This window comes from Hesperophylax consimilis, chromosome 13 (assembly GCF_061612785.1).
Source record: "Hesperophylax consimilis isolate HC1 chromosome 13, BYU_Hcon_1.0, whole genome shotgun sequence".
NCBI lineage: Eukaryota > Metazoa > Arthropoda > Insecta > Trichoptera > Limnephilidae > Hesperophylax > Hesperophylax consimilis.
This window is the reverse complement of record NC_142848.1, coordinates 12,631,574-12,649,621: the sequence shown is the minus strand read 5'-3', so window position 1 is coordinate 12,649,621 and position 18,048 is coordinate 12,631,574. Positions and strand designations below refer to the sequence as shown.

The 18,048-nt window shown below is 35.4% G+C and overlaps 1 protein-coding gene across 1 annotated transcript in view; it reads left to right on the top strand.

Moving 5' to 3' along the window:
• Nucleotides 1-16,974, top strand: part of LOC149418456 (zinc finger SWIM domain-containing protein 4-like) — a 169,275-nt gene extending 152,301 nt beyond the window's left edge. The window contains exons 10-17 of the mRNA XM_089638764.1: nucleotides 197-469; nucleotides 3,879-4,041; nucleotides 4,607-4,969; nucleotides 10,169-10,448; nucleotides 10,707-10,822; nucleotides 10,957-11,107; nucleotides 12,204-12,425; nucleotides 12,776-16,974. Coding sequence (XP_089494890.1) covers nucleotides 197-469; nucleotides 3,879-4,041; nucleotides 4,607-4,969; nucleotides 10,169-10,448; nucleotides 10,707-10,822; nucleotides 10,957-11,107; nucleotides 12,204-12,425; nucleotides 12,776-13,195 — 1,988 coding nt within the window. The 3' untranslated portion in view covers nucleotides 13,196-16,974. The remainder of the gene's footprint in view (nucleotides 1-196; nucleotides 470-3,878; nucleotides 4,042-4,606; nucleotides 4,970-10,168; nucleotides 10,449-10,706; nucleotides 10,823-10,956; nucleotides 11,108-12,203; nucleotides 12,426-12,775) is intronic.
• The last annotated feature ends 1,074 nt before the right edge of the window (nucleotides 16,975-18,048 follow it).

Sequence of the window (18,048 nt, the reverse complement as noted above, 5' to 3'; positions counted from 1 at the left end):
ATACTAATTTCAGTTCTGTGTCTGTAAATCCGGTTCAACGATTCAGTCATTGTCAAATGGCGAAAATTGCGAATAAAATAAGATTCTGATTTCTGAAGCTCCTCTACATATTCCAGTGATATTTAGGCTTTTTCTTGCGTAGACTCAAATTTAAAAAAAGTAATTTCCCTCTTCAATGATTAATTTTTATTTACAGAACACTTAGGAGTAGTAGGTGGCCGTGTGGAATCCCTCCGTGCGTGCGGCCTCGTAAGTGGAGCACGCCGACTGGCGGCTGCCTGCGCCCGTTCCATGCGATTCCGCCAGGCAAAAGCCGGCTCCCGCTGGGTGGCCCCGAGCGAGGCGGGACCCAGCAGCGGGGCCCGGGCGCTGGCGGCGCACTCGGATCCCGGCACGTGTCCAGTAACGGCGGTGCCGGCGCCGCATGGACCCTGCGCGCTCATGGTGGATGACGGCTGCTTGGCGCAAGGTGAGATCACCACAATAACTTTAGATTATCTAAACTCGTTAGAAGATCACTTACACAATAGATATTTCGACTCTTATAATGAAAAATGTCAGATGTGCAGATAGGTATCTTTGCCTAAGAGCTGTTTAAAGTTGCCATAATCTATTATGTTTTCGATTAAATAAATTGGTCATTGAAGGAGAAGATAATGCTAATTAATCTAAACGAAACATGGAACAGTACAAGACACAAAAAAATAAAAAGATAACCGTCACATCTAGGAATCAAACCCAGGATCTCTTGTCTTGTCGAGACAGGCGTCTTAACCAACTTGATCATTGGGACCTATTTATTAGGCTTCGTATTTGTCGATTTCATATTTCAAATTCAGAATTAACAATATCATCTTGCAACTAATTTTTCCCATATTTTTGGCATCTATCTTTTTAAATGGAAACAAAGTTTCTAATGAAATTGGTTTGTAGCCTAGATGTGTCTCGGATAAAAATATCACATTTTTATTTATCCTGGGTTCTATTCCTAGTTGGGACCGTTATCTTTTTATTTTTCTGTGTCTTGGTATGTTTCATTTAGAATTATTACTATTTTCTTCTTCTTCAATGATATATTACATTAAGGTGAAACAGATGTGACAATTCCCATACAATCTATTTTTCAGCCACATTTGAAAACTACAGATAATATTTTATTTATTTTAGTACCGAAAAATAATACTCGTAATGAGTTTATCGCGAACGAAAATTTCACTGTTCTATCACTTATAATAACCAAGTAATTAAATTAACAAAAGTAATTATTTTATGCGGGCACCGCCAGCCGAAATGCCCGAATCCGTGTTAGAAGGAGACAAACATATGTGCGAGCCATATGTTTCACGTGCACGCTATTAGCCCATTCCTACGGTGTTAAAGTGGTCAGTAAATTTGTAGTAAAAATGTCAATTTGCGCGGCTTGATTTGTTATTCTGATAGAATGTTCGTTTTGCTTTTTTACGAATGTTCCAGTATTACTCGTCGCAAGGAACATTTGCGGTTTTGGCACGCAGTAAAAAAGGCAAAATTAACTGTATAATAATTATAGTGAGAGCGGTTGTAATTATTTAGAACTTTCTTAAATCTGTAACTATCACTAGCTAGACGCCCGCCAATTCACATTCTCTCATTCATTCATTCTACAGTCATTGTCTGCCGCGGTTTGAAGTGACTTTTTTCGATTTTGTACAGCATTGTTATTCCATAAAAATGAGGCGTGCCCTTTATAAGAATCATCAGTATTCCGGGAAAAGAGTGAATCCAAGACTAAGTGCGAACGGGATGAAACGTCAGCACGGCGAATCGGAATACAGGTAAGTATTATGAAATTATTTCAAAATATTTTATTATTTTTTAAATATTTTCTCGGTACCTACCTAACTAACTAACCATCACGCTTGTTATTTTATGACCCATGTCGCTCGTTTGGTATAGGGTGATTCATATTTAATGTTGCTCAAAAATTATACTCCTTTAATGCCTTTATATTATATCTTTTAGTTCCCACAAACACTGGCGCGGAAATAAAGAAAACAAGTGTTCGAATGACGAGACCCAGGAGGATAAATCCAGGACTGCTTCTCTGTGAGAAAGATGATGAATTAATTGGACATAGTAGACCAATTCAAGCTATCGGACAAAATATTAAAACAAACAATGAAAGAAAAAGGATCTTACAAAAAAAAGAAATATGGACAGAATATGTGAAAAGAATAAAAAAAAAATAAATAAGTAAATAAAAAATCTTTTACTATCGTCGTTCCCGCCAGGCATCGTGAGTTCAATTCCACAGCTGGATAATTCCTCCATCACGACCCAGGCAACGCTTTCCGCTTACTGTGATGGCAGTTTTACAACTAGTTTATGGACACCGTGTATAAGATATTTGTACAAAAAGTTTTTTTTTTCAATCACCTTTCTGCCTTATAAAGGATTTACTATTATTAACATGACATGTTTGTCATTTGTGAAAATAAAATATACCCATTTACAAAATACAAAAAGTTTTTTAATGTGAAAAGGCGACTTCATATGCACACTGTAGGCATCGTCTTTGTGGACACTCATATATTACGACGCACGTGGCGAGCTGATTTCAAAACAATGCCTATATTATTTATATGCGAGATGATGTTATGATGTTACGAGTTACGAGAGCCCTTTCTGACTTGTGCATATGACAAATTTGTTTCTCCGTCTGGCAATTCTAACCACTTCGTTGGTTTGATGAATGCGCCCCATAGAAATGTAAGAAAAAGTGTAACCTTTTGACTTATTCACGAAATTTTTGTGAGCAAGCAACCGAGCGAATACATGGTTACTATGTAGGTATATACCTACATCGCTTGGTATGATTATGTCCATTTAGCAAAAGCGGCCTTTAAAAAAAAGGTCCAGTTAACGCCAGCTCCCGGCACACATACCGTTGTTCCTAGCCGGCTCCTTTTATAAATTATTTAATCTTCCCAGGCATTGATTTAGTTTAGTGAATTGAACAAACCTCTATCTCGTGTCTCTTTCATACTCATGCGAAACATCGTAAATTTTTTGAAATGGAGTCTTTTTCGCAAATGGTTTTGGTTGGGTAAATAAAAATTTCCTGTACCAACGCGCGCGGAGCTGCGTGAAATGTCTTTTGTACGTATTTTTTGCAATGAAATTGTGTATTTTTCAGCCGTTTTCTACGATTATGTAATTATAGGTACCATAAAAAATTTATACAGATTAATATTACTTATATACGTTCGCAAACCAATAATTCATCTCAATATTATAAAGCATAACGTGTTAAAAGTGTTTTATTAGACGATATTGAAAATAACACCATCTATCGGCGTAAAGTTTCGAAAAATGTTTTGAGATGGCCCTTAATAGGTACAACCTTCAAAATAATTTATTATAATAAGAAAAAGTTGGTCCTAAATAAATTGGTGTTTATGCAAAATATCAAAACAGCTCTCTATTTTTCTTCCTCTCAAAAATTGTGGGTGCTTAATATAACTTTGATTAACTCTAATTCACTAATTTACACGTTCTACATTGTTCGTTGAGACATTTGAGAAAACAATACATATCTATTTTTTGTAAACTGAACTCCTGACCAGTCAAATAGTTCAACTAGCAATCAACTACTTCGAACGGCGAACTGAATAAAGACGTGGTATGTTGCAGGGTTGCATCTTCGATTCATTTGTGATTTATAGGTTAGATCTTTAATCGAATCGAAGATTTCATATAACTTTTGCAAGAATTTTGTCACACGCGTGGAAAGTTGTTAGGTTTAAAAATCCTCTCGGTGCACTTATTTTACACAGAAATGTAACCAGTACCCTCGCATACGAATGTTTTTGCTAATTCCTTTTATTCCTGTGTTCCAGAAAGCCCCTGCTGGTCTGGTTACCCCCTGGAAGCAGTTTGGTACATCTTCGACTGCCTCGCCGAGCCCTGCATTACCTCAGAAGACCCCGTACTAAGAAGTCCTAGAATATTACCCTACCTAGATAATGTGTTGGAAGAAACTCATACAACCATACCTCCAAGGTGCGAATCACCCTCAACTTTGTCAAACATTATGTAATCTTTTTATATTTTTATTAGTTTTGAAGAGTGCATGTTTTAAAAGCTGTAAAATTTCATATTATTATCCCTGCGGTTGACAATATGAACACAAACTGATTTTATTAAACAAAGTGTATTACGATTAAACAACATAAATAATTGTAGTCTCCTCGAATTGACATTTCACAAAAAGCAGTTTAAGGTAGATTGTAACAGATTGTAACAGTCTGGCATTGTGCACAGTGTTTTCAACAATCATCAGCTGGCTATGTTGTTTCCATCTTGAGCTGTGGACTTTTTATAATAATATCTTTTCAGGTTCCATGACAAAACAGAACATTAAAGAAAAGTGAATAAAAAGAATCAACCTAACCTCACCTGTTATTTTATCATGTTCTGTTTTATCCGGTTACCATTTATTCAACAGTCAAAAAATAAGCCATGTTGTCAATGCAAATCTAAGGGAAAGTTAGATGGTAAAGCTAGCTTGCTATAAATATATGAAGTGAAAAAAATACTAATTTTCATCTAAAATGATTTTTTACAGATATCAACACGTCATGATACCGGGCAGTGACAAGGAATCCTACCTCTGTCTCGGTCTGGAGGCGGCACTTCTCGGGTTGGGCCGTCGGCGTGCGGCCGGTGCCAGTATGGCTGCCCAGGAGCGCTCACTCCACGTGGAGGAGCGGCTGGTCGGACGCATGCACGCGCTCCAGCCCGACGTCCAGCTGGCCACAGTGCTGAAGCGGGTGGCACAAACACTGCTGGACGCCGGCCCTTCCAGTGCGCTCGGGACTCACGTGCCGCCGGATTCCGCTCCCGCGCACACCTTTGCGCATTATCTTTTTCTCGCGCTGTTGGATTTCCATCCTGATCTGGCATACAGAGTTGGACTTAGAGCTATGAGGTAATTAGTATTTTATTATATTTCTTATTTGTCATCATAATTTTTTTTTTGTTAAATGACAAACATTCCCGGGTTTTGAATAACCTGAAAATATTTGAAAATCTTCTACTACCATCACAGTAAGCTGAAAATGTTGTTTGTGTCTTAATGAAGGACTTGGCCAGCTGAGGAATTGAACTGACAATGCATAAGTGGGAACCAGACGCTATGTCAACTCAGCTACTGACCGTTTGAGATTTTGATTTTGAATAGTGGTTTATTTTTTTCAATATAGTGGTTCTGAACAGTGGCGGCTCGTGAATTTTGGGTGTACTAGAGTGCTAATATTATAAAAAATGACATTATTAAAAACGATTTTTTATTTTTTTCTAAAATTAAATATTTTATGAAGATTTTCAGTGTATTTCAGTTTAGCTGTACGCCACACGGTTTTCCTGAAAATATTCATACAAAAAATGGAATTTTTACACCCAAAAGTCACGATCCACCACTGGTTCTGAATAGGGCGATTTTGAGAGTATCTTCCACAATTGTAATTTTATTTTTACCAATATTGTGTACCTATACAGTAGCGTGGAGCGACATTGCAAAAATCAAATCTCGGTACTGTAATAGCTGCCAAAAGATGCTTCATGTCATTCATATTCTCGTAAAAATACTTAAAAAAATCTAAACTTATGTCTTCATTCAACAACCTAGCGATTTCGTAACGTAAAAAACGTAAATTCTGCCTTTTTTTCCCAAAATCTGAGTACAGTCTCAAAAATATAAAATAATATCCATTACTTTCAATTGCATTTACCTTATTGAACATTACATGTTTTATAAAAAAAAAAACACTGCATAAATTGCTGTTAAACTAGTGAGTTTGTGAGCGCTGTGGAGGTGGGGGGGATAATTTCGCTCCTATTGTTTCGTCGCAGAAACTAGATGCGACTTGCATCTAGTTTCGTTTCGGCTACCGCTGACCGTAGACGTGTTAGAATCCTTGTCCGATTAAAATACATATAATTGTTGTGAAAATGAATGCAAATTACACGAGAAGCAAAATTTTATGTCCAATATTCGGGGCACCAACTGAAATGAACTCTCAAGTGTTACCTACTGTCTCAGAAGTGATTAAACATTATTTGTTCTTACGATATGAGCGTAATCTTAACTCTACAAAAAACCGTCAGCATTCGAAATAAAAAGTGTTATATCTGCAATTGTTGAAGGAATTTGGAAGCGCGCATCTATTCCCATTGTTTCACACAATCGAGTGATGAAACTGATCCAAGATCATTATATCGAATACTTAAAACTTAAAAATTAGCCAAAAAAAGGGTGCATTATTATGTTAAGTTAAATTCTTATAAAATCAAAATGAATACACTCATCGATATTGCTTCATGCAAATGTAACAATCTGAATATGTGTTCCTGCGAAAAGACGCGCAAGGTACCCATTCCCAAAGAACAAGCATTCCTTCAAGACCAAAGATCCTCGAGAAAAATGATGCTGGGAGCAATAGACACCGACATAACAAAAAAATTACATCGGAAAATGAGGATGCAAGCTCGTTTATCTGAACTTGCTTCGAAGGTCAGCTCATCTACATTCTACAGCATCAGCGACAAAACCACGTCAACCCTTTTTTGATGAAAACCAATCATTTTCTTCACTTTTTTCTCAACCTCCAGAAAATTCCCGTATGATGTTAAAACTCCCCACTTTGGCCAGAATCTGCGATCAGTATGGTTTGTCAGACAGGTCAGCATCAGTTGTTGCAAGTGCTACATTACAAGATTTTGGCATAGTAACCGAAGACGACTCTAAAATGGTGATTGATATGAGCAAACTCAGACGAGCTAGACAAACGTGCCGCACTTCTTTAATAAAAACATGGCAGATGTCGTCGGAGTCAAAAAAAATTCGAGGTCTATATTTCGATGAAAGGAAGGATAAAACACTGTCTCAGGAAAAAATAGGGGATAGATATCATCGGAGAACGATTTCAGAAGAACAATATTCCATTTTATCTGAGCCGGGGTCTCAATATGTTGGACATGTTACACCATCATCAGGAACTGGTAAAAACATCGCAAAGAGCATGTTACACCATTTAAAAATGAACGGTTTTAATTTGAATGATTTATCAGCGATTGGATGTGATGGGACTGCTGTCAATACAGGCAAAAAAATGGAACTATTGGATTCATGGAATTGGAATTAGGTCATCCGTTACAATGGTTTATTTGTCAGCTGCATGCAAACGTACTTCCCCTTTGCCACTTGTTTCAACACTTAGATGGTGCTACAACAGGACCTAAAGGGTTTTCAGGACCTATTGGAAAACTTCTTTCAAGCAGCTCTAAAAACACCGTTATAAATTATTCACCAATACACTTTGAGATGCACAAACTCAACCCAGAGGAATTGAAAAATTTGAGCACGGACCAAAAATACTTGTACGAAATATGTTTTGCAGCTACAACAGGTCACTGCCCACCAAATTTAGCAAACCGTCATCCAGGTAGTATTTGTCACTCACGCTGGTTGACGACAGCAAACTCAATACTTCGATTATATATAGGAACAATTAACCCTTCAGTGAACCTAAAAATTCTTGCTGAATATGTTGATAAAGCATATGCTCCGACATGGTTTGAGATAAAGAGGCACCCGTCGTGTAAAGATGGGGCATTACATGTTTTTACTATAATAAAACTCACCCAATATTTGAGCACCGATCTACGAGATATAATTAATCCAGTAATTCAAAGAAACGCCTATTTTTGCCACCCGGAAAATCTGCTACTATCCATGATAATGGATGACAACCTTATTGTAAGAGAATTGGGTTTGAGACGAATATTAAAGGCGCGAGATAGATGTCCGAGTCCATCTGTTGTTAGAGACTTTATTATTTCAACAATAAACTTTTCAGCAAGTAAATATTACGATATTATCAACTGGCAGGAATGCGAAGTTACACCGCCACCGATACTATCCGAAATCAGTAATGACGACCTAGTCAAAATGATAAATAATTTCGGTGAAGAAAAGGACAGTATTGAATTTCCCAGATTTCCCTGCCACACTCAAGCAGTCGAGAGGTGCATCAAATTAGTTACCCAGGCATCGTTGTCTACAGTTGGGCCTGAAGCAAGAGATGGATTCATTCGGGCGACAATAAAATCTAGGCATATAATGCCCGAATTTCACACCAAATCTCATTTCAAAACACGATAAATATTATAAAACTTCGATAATTTTAACAAAAATTCTCTTTGTTAAAGTATTTTATTTACTAAAAAAACATGTTTCTCAAAAACACGAAAAAAACAATAAAAAATCAATAATCCTCTTCAAAAAACCAAAAATAGACCCCGCCTAGAAAATATGGTAATTTTATTTTTATTTTCACATGTGTTTTGCACCTTATTAGCTATAAAACCCCTAATAAAATTGTATTTTTGCTATGAATATCGCTGGTTTATAATGCTTGGCAGAGTTTTCAGCGACTTTTTTCATACATTTTTTTTCTAAATATAAATGTGCTGGTTGTTGAATAAAGGAATGTTTCGATCGAGTTGATTTTTTTAGACGAAAGAGGTGTTATATAAAGGCAACTTTTTTTTGCTATTACAGTACTGGCATCTTTAAAAAAAAAAGTCCCATACAACGTCACTCCACCCTACTATACAGGGTGTCCGGAAACTCGTAGTACAAGCGGGAAACTGGTGAATCTACATCACATTTGGAGTCGATTTTGTAGTATATTTTTTTTTGATTTGAGCTTTCGATATCGAGTAAATCGAGTTAGAAGTTAATTTTTTTATTTTATTTTTTTTTAATCAAATTCTTATAAATTATTACGGAAGATCAAAGTACCCAACTAATTAAAACTATTTGAAAGTAAAACAAATGAAGAAACTCGGATTTGAAGCATTATTTTGAAATCACCCTTCATTTAATCCGGTGTAATCATAAAATATTTCTGCTCTGCAGGGTTAAAACATCTGTTGTTCAACCCTCAACACCAGAAAAAACTTTAACCCTAAAATAGCCGAAAAATATATTTTTTTGGTTTTTTTTTTTTTTTTTGTGAAAATGCTCAAATCAAAAAACTTTATGTTTATTAAAAATTATTAAAAACGATTTTTTATTTTTTTCTAAAATTAAATATTTTATGAAGATTTTCAGTATATTTCAGTTTAGCTGTACGCCACACGGTTTTCCTGAAAATATTCATACAAAAAATGGAATTTTTACACCCAAAAGTCACGATCCGCCACTGGTTCTGAATAGGGCGATTTTGAGAGTATCTTCCACAATTGTAATTTTATTTTTACCAATATTGTGTACCTATACAGGGTGTCCGGAAACTCGTAGTACAAGCGGGAAACTGGTGAATCTACATCACATTTGGAGTCTATTTTGTAGTATATTTTTTTTTGATTTGAGCTTTCGTTATCGAGTAAATCGAGTTAGAAGTTGATTTTTTTTTTTTTTTTTTTTTTAATCAAATTCTTATAAATTATTACGGAAGATCAAAGTACCCAACTAATTAAAACTATTTGAAAGTAAAACAAATGAAGAAACTCGGATTTGAAGCATTATTTTGAAATCACCCTTCATTTAATCCGGTGTAATCATAAAATATTTCTGCTCTGCAGGGTTAAAACATCTGTTGTTCAACCCTAAACACCAGAAAAAACTTTAACCCTAAAATAGCCGAAAAATATTTTTTTTTGGTTTTTTTTTTTTTTTTGTGAAAATGCTCAAATCAAAAAACTTTATGTTTATTTGGGTTCCCCATGTGGTGTAGATTCTCCAGTTTCCCGCTTGTACTACGAGTTTCCGGACACCGTGTATATACACCTTAGTTTAACCCCTCTGGTCTCTGGCATATTCTGACAGAAGGTTGGAGCATCTTCGTTTTGCAATAAAATTGACATAAATGGAATATTTCTATATAAGAAAACGTTTTCAAATTTTATTATTACAAATAAAACATTTTATTTTTAAAATTTTAAATGCGAATATGAAAAACGGCCCACCTTACTTTTTTGTAACTGTTTTTTTATAGTATCCTTACACTCTGGGGTTTACTATTGTCAAGATTACTCTCAATAATATTATAAAAAGTATTGATTTATTGAAAATCTTTTAAATAAATGATCGTTGAATTAAATTGACTTTTTTTTTCTCCAGACTGTCTATCCTCGAAGAAGAGCAAGCAGGGGGCGCCCCTGGTTGGGCAGGTTTAGGCGCGGCGGAAGCGCAACAGGCAGCCCTGGCCTCTGCCCTGCTCGGCGCTGCCCGCAGTGACCCAGCCCGCCTTGCCGCCGTTCTGGACGCAGCCAGAAGACATGTCCGCAGCGCCGCGCAGTTGTTCCGCCTGGCGCAGGACGCCCTGAGATACGCCGCGCCGGCCGACGCGGGACCTAGACATCCACCGCTATTGAATGCAGCTTTTGAATTGGGATTGCAGGTGAAATATTTATTACATCGTTTGTGCAAGTATTACAATACAAGTATTTTTTAGCTCCCATCTGTCAAAAAATCTGACAACATTGTTTTATCTATATTTTTTATTTTTTTTGTTATGTTTAAAAATATTTTTATATTGTTTGTTCATTAATATGAATCGCCTGAGTATGTCAACTGTAATTCTTATTGCAAATTGTTTATAGAACCAGTTATCATTGTTTAAAAATTCATAAATAATAATAATATTTGGTATTTTTAGGTTATGAGAATGACGCTGGCCTCACTGAACTGGAGGCGTAGGGAGATGGTGCGGTGGCTGGTGACGTGTGCCACGGAACTGGGATTAGATGCCTTATTATCAATAATGCAGAACTGGTAAGGACTTGAACAATAATTATATAAACTGAAATTAAATGAATAAACATTTAATACTTTAGTTGCATTAGTCATGCTAGTTGTCATCTTGTTCCTCATTCTCCATAATGATAACCATGATGTGTCTTCCCCAGGTACCAGCTTTTCACCCCAACGGAAGCAACGGGCCCGGTGGCCACTACGGTGATGTCCCACACCACCATGATCCGACTGAACCTCACCTTCGAGCAGCAGGAGAAGCTCTCCAACTGCGCTCGAACCCTCGCCCTGCAGTGCGCCACCAAGGTATGATACCCTTCATTCGGACTCGATACATTCATGAATGATGAAGACATCTGTGAATAGCCACATTCATGGCTGATAAAGATGCTCTGTGAACAGCCGCATTCTCGGCTAATAAAGAAACTCTGTGAACAGCCACATTCATAGCTGATAAAGACATTCTGAGAACATCGACATTCAGGGCTAATAAAGACATTGACCCAGACTAAAATATTTACTTCAATTTCCTTTGCCATATCTTCTCGTTACTTTTTCATGAGTTCTTCATGTATCCACTTCTGATATCTTCTCTTGGCAATCAATTCTATGTTCATTTATTCAATTCTCGATTCATTTAATTCTAAAAAATAAGACATATCAATAAACAATAAATTGTTTTATTTTTGCATTTTGACAATTCACATAATATTTGACACAGGCACATTAATACCCCCAGATGTATTCAAATGTACATTGTTTGTAATCCCTCCGCCTCTAACTTCCACACATCAGGAATAATCATACCTATTCAAATATAATTGAGCTTGACACATGCTATGTAAAATTGAGCTTGAAATGTTAGTAACTAAACCCAGTTCAAGAAGTCCAAAAACAGATATCTTTAACTGTCAGTTCAGTTTCTACAGCATGGCCTGTAATAATAAAGATGGTGGTGATTCAATTCAATATTTATAGTGATGCCACTAGTGTAAAATAAATAAACCACTCACTAGATCGATATCTTTGGGCTTTTTGTATGAAACTAATTGGTCCTAAAAAACCATAGATATGCCAATATACATATAAACATATAATATATAAACAGTACAATTCTCATTCGGAGCCTACTTATTATACTAAAAGAGTTTTTCATTGGTGAATATAGTTAAGCAATCATCGGACGTCACATGGTTATACCACCCTGCACTGGAGAGAGAAAGTGTGGCGAGTCTGTAAAATTGACAAGTATTGGGAATAAACCACGAAAGAGCTAACTCTCTCTCTCATAGTGGTTTCCAGGCATCGATGGAAACATAATATGAATTTGATTTGTAGGTAAAATTCTTTTATTCATCGTTCATTCAATACTCTATTCTAACCTCAAATGTTTCCATTCCAGGACCCAGCGGGATGCGCCCTGCATGCTCTGACCCTGTGCGAGGGAGCTGGGGGCGCTGCGGAGGCGGCCTACCAGCTGGTAGCAGGGGCGGCCGCCCGTGGGGCCCTCGCCCCCCAGCAGCTATTTGCCCTAGCCCGCTACCTGCAGCACCGGGCCCATCCGGCCCGCGCCTACAGGCTGGCACTCTTGGCCATGAGGAATCTGCACCTCACTTATAATCAGGTAACTGTCCAACCGTCATGCCGTTTCTTTGCAGGGTTTGTTTCTTTCATTCGCTCGTTCTTGCCATGCCTTCCTCAGGCATCCCCGACTTTTTCATTTCACAATTTCTCCTAAATGCTTTTTATATTCTAATAACATTGACTTAAAAGTGCATTGCTGCAGATTGCCGTGTAAAAAGTATTGATGACCCATGTAAGTTGCTTGCACAGTAAAAAAAATAAATGAATAAAAAAATGACAAATTATAAAACGAATTGTACAAACCGTTATTTTCTACATCGCATGAGATTTCTTTAGTGTTAGGATATCAATGCCATCATAGAAAAGTATCTAATTGTGTTTAATTTCCAGGACACCCATCCGGCCATCAACGACATCCACTGGGCGTGTGCGCTCGCTCAGTCTCTCGGCCGCAACGAGCTGCAAGGCCTGCTACCCCTCGTTGTGCGCAACGTTCAGTGTGCCGGTGTACTGGCCGATGTGCTTCGCCGCTGCTGGCCCAGAGGTGGACGCTCCGCGAAACCATCGCCAGCCCTGAGACCTTTGCTGGATGCTGCGTTAAGAGCGTATATCGCAACAACCCACTCCCGACTGACTCACATATCCCCCCGACACTACGCAGACTTTATAGATTTCCTCTCGAAGGCGAGAGATACGTTTTCGTTAGCCCCGGACGGCCAAGCCCAGTTTGCCACGCTCGTGGCCGATATGAAACTCAAGTACAAGGGAAAGAAGAAGCTCATGTTCCTGGTAAAAGAACGGTTTGGCTGATGTTTGGAGATCGTAGAAGCAGAGTGACATAACATCTATTGGTTGCGCAAGAGACAGTGAGATTATTCGTTTTGCTTTGCAATTAAATCACATTTCAGTAAAGACATCTTATTTGTGTAACAACAGTCAGCGAACAAGTGATGTAATCTACAACAACACCTGACGAAGTTTAAAATATTAACTACAAAGGGGTTTCAAAATTATGATTCATCAAAGAGAAGTGTCTAGATCAAAATAGTCAACAATATTTCACTTTCATTCAAAGTGTTCTTTTCAACTTTTAAAAGAACAAGTTAAATAAAATTTTCAATGCATTCTCATCTCAACATTTTTGGGCTTACGTCACTTCCGCGCCGACTGCTTCAGATATATGTCAAAGGTGTCATGATGTTGTCAAATGATACTCATTTGAAGAATTTGCCTTCAAGAAGTGCTAAATTTGTATATTTTCTTTTAAAAACAATACTTCTTTGTCGAATTTCGACCACTCTGCTTCCGACTGTAAATAGTTGACAAATAATAATGTAAAAGAATCATATCACTGTTTGCATACTGTGTTTTCTTTGTAGTATATTTTATGATAACGATAAGGAATGATTTAATTAGACCACCGATTGATTGTAAATGAAGCTATTGGTAATCCCTATGTTAATGTAGCAAAGGCACAACGTTCCACAGCAAGGAGCGAAGAAGACTTGTAGACAAAATGCTTATCTTGTGCCAAAGTATATAAATTTGATTTTAATCTGAGTAATATTCTTACTTTATTGACATTTATGTGATCTCATTTTTGTTTTGTAAATATTAGTTAGCCCTTTGAGTAACATTCAACTGTAATGCTTATTATTGTTATTTTTAGGGAAAATGCCAAATCAGCACCGTCGGGAGTTTCTTACGTACGGCATTTTCCAAAAGTATTATTTCTATAACATATTGGTGAAACAAGCAAGAGTTATGTAAATTTGTATTTAAAATATGTCTTTTACCTCAAAAATAACAGAGCACTTCATGTCATATGCCAGAAATAGAAACTTGAACTGGGCGCCATATTGTTAGATAATTATTTAATATGGTTATTTATCGTCAATGCAAATCCATCACTGTGTACATCGTCTTTATATATCATTTTATGATAATGACAAATAATGTCCTACTAATGCACTTTTACTAAGAAGTAATATGGAATATTTCCAATAGTTATTATATATTCATAATGGTGACCGGGTATGTCATCAAATGACAATTCAACACACCTCCAAAAAGTGATATAAAGTCATGAAAAGTGATGAAACAAAAACTAGGTTAAATAGGTTACATAGGTAACTATTGAGCCTAGTTTTTATTTCATCACTTTTAATGACTCTGTATCACTTTTTAAAGGTGTGTTGAATTTTCATTTTGATGAAATATCATGGTACCGTGTTGGTTTCGATTCGCCATGTTTGAATAAGTTTACAAAATGGAGTCTTTTCGCAAGCATAAACATGATAACTTAATTCAAATTTTAAGAAAGATTGATAGCCGTGTTTGTTTTTACGAAATACCTTTTTTCACTTTTAATGCATTTTGTAAGTGTGCACTATAATCTGCCGCTTTCACTAATTAGACACTTGCATGGTTTTTGTGGTGGCGGATGAGTGAGAGCGTACTGCGTAATGGAGTATTTTTATAATCATCTGAAAAATGACGCACGCGAAGATGGATTTGCATTGACATTATATTATCCCCATTAGTTGAATATCAAATTATAGTTTATTGTCTGCCCAATGAAACGAAAACTGATTTAATTTGAATAAGTAAGGTCACAATAACTGTCAGATTTTTCAGCCAGTCTGCGCATTAATTGATTTCGTGCACATAAAACCAAAGATTTTTCACGCAGTTTTTTTATTCTTAACAAGCGACATAGATAATTCAAAGTTACTATTAGGAATAAGTGAAATATAATAAAACGCTCCAAGTTCTCTATTCTCCAACTTATTTATTTTTTCTTTTCTAAAATATAACAAATTATTTTATTAAAGGTCCGGTAATATTACACACTTTTTTATTTTGTGGAATTAATACGACAATCGCTAAATTATAATAACTGATTCATAATTTTCTCTTTTTCAACTTTCAACAAATCATGTTGTTCTGTTTGCTGTCATCACATTCGCGCTACTTGACAACATCAATTTCCCAAGTAAAGTAAATATTGACGTCAAATTAACCTCACTCATTGAGTGAGTTTAATCAAGTATTATTTATTTCAATATAACGATAAAGATTTGAAATTACTCTTATAAATTACAACATCAACTACTTTAGTTAAAAATTTGCATATTATGTGTTGTCCAGTAATAAACGTAATTAAATAGCGATTATAAAAATGATGATAGAATTAGAATAAACAAAAGTACCATTATATTGAAAATATATTATTATATAGGGAGGCCTACCCTGTGAGGATACTTGTAAATTTAATTTCACTGTATTATAACTTGTAATATAAGTATGCTAAACTTAACATATTTCCCTTAAATTTAATAATAAATATTGACTAATAGTAATCTATTGTACCGAATTTTCACAATGCAATTGCAGTGCCATTATATACATACATATTATTATGACTATCTTCTGTAATATTAATAGTATAAGAAGTATCACTAACGTAAAGTTATCTGTGAAAGTATAAACAGGAATGCTTCCCTAAATTAAATTAAATCAGTACAAACAAGGAAAGTAGAAACTAAACATCAGAAAACATAGTCTTTACCTTGCCTAGAATCTGACTAATATTTTTTCAGAAGTCGAAGTTCAAATACAATTCCGAGGTAATAAATTAAATCCACGTTCGGATTAATATAAATTTAGTAGACGCAGATGTGCTGATTTAAATATTTATCGGGGTTACTTACTCGCTAAGTAAGTACAGTGATTTAGATCTTAAGAACCAACCTATTCTTAAGCTTGATTATCGTTAAAAATAATATTTTGTAGGACGACGGAGGAAATAAGGCGACAAAACAAAAACTTTGTTTTCGCTCGTGAAATGATAAGTTTTGTAAGTAATTAATTCTCGTATTTTTCTTATTTAGATACCTATCTGTAAAGGAATATTTTTAGCATGATCTGTTGTTTATTTTGCTCCTTTTATTGGTGGTGCCAAACTTACGAAGAATATTATATAACGGATGAAAGCCTCTCAAATACGTGCAATTTATTGTGAGATCGTCAGACTGCGATATGTATGGGTATTATCTACAATTTTATTTTGTTAAAACTCTATTAATGTCTAAACTTTTACATAGTTTTGACATCTTCTGTTTTTAGTTGATAAGGAATCGTTGCATTCCCAAACTAGAATCTTTACTTATTGTTTTCTTTTTATTGTCTATGGTCGTTTTGTTTATTGATTGCACTTTGAGTTAACTTCTGAATAGTAAATAATGCCTACTGAAATTATCTTGTGAACACCAAATTATGAATAAACTATGTATATTCAATAGCACAACTAGTTGTAGTGGATACATCATCATCTCCATCATCACCAGCATCCTTCAGTCCCATCTCATTCCACACAAAGTGTGACATATCGCATTGTGTTATTGTAAGAATTGTTAAGTTATGTCTTCACCTACAATTCCCACTTTGTGCTAAACAAAGTGATTACTTATTTCATCTTAATTATTATTTATTGTACAGTTATTGTATTATTATTATTAATCTTTATATTAGTTTTTTACTATGACTGTATGTCGTATTTGTGCATTTGTCGTAATATTTGTTTCTGTTTATACGATTTTATTTGTATAAATACATAATATAAGTTGTAAACAATGAATTCGTTTTTTCATTTATTTATTTTCCCATTGAAAGACCGCAAATCTGAATAGCCAAGTTCTCCCAGTATTCCTGTATCCTTTCTTTTTCGCCTTCCTCTATTCTGTTCCCTATTAGAGGAACATTTACAGAGACATTTTGCTAAATAGAAGAAAAAAAATTACATTCACTTAAAAATCTAAAAAGCTTATAAGTGATAACTTTGTTGGGTGCCTACTAACTGCATTGGTAAGTATTGATTGAACATATAAAAGAACATAATATTCAAACATAAAATGCTAAAGTGACAGTTTTTTTTTTTACTAAAAGCAATATTGCATTTTGCAGTTATCAAATAAAATAAATTTTACAAAATGAGTGTAGACATGCTATTTATTGACAAAAAACGTCAAGCAGAAGTTTATTCATTTTACGAAGTAAGTAAAAGACTCATGTAATGTGCAAATATAAATTCATGGATTTGAATTCAATTGAAATCAAATTCAAAATCCGCGCTTGTTTAGTGATGTACCGCCTTTGATTATATAAATGTCTAGATAGAGTGTCGCACTGTTATTCCGACAGAAAGAACAGGCCAGATTTGAAATACTTGTGTGCGTGTCACGCACACAAGTATACGCAACTTATATCGTTGACGTAAGCGCTTAACGTCACTGTAGGCGTATTGAGTGATACCAGCTCCCTAGTATTTCCCAAAAAAGTTGGGAAAAAATGTTTCAATTTTGCGGGACCTATAATTCGTTTAATTTTGAATTCATTTAAGTAAGATAGTTTTCTACATAAATATAATGATATAAATGAAAAGAAAATCATTGTTAAAAGAGATTTATTTTTATTTGATTATTTTTAACAAATAAACAAGAAATACGGAAAATAAAAAAGATACATTCCTAGACGCTGCCAAATGGCCGGCAGGTATCGCTGTGTCTAAATTTAAATTTTTATCATCATCAATTAAAGAAGGTGGCCCACAACCAGGTAAATCTATACCTACCTAAAAAGTAGTGTCTGGATACCTTATCAAC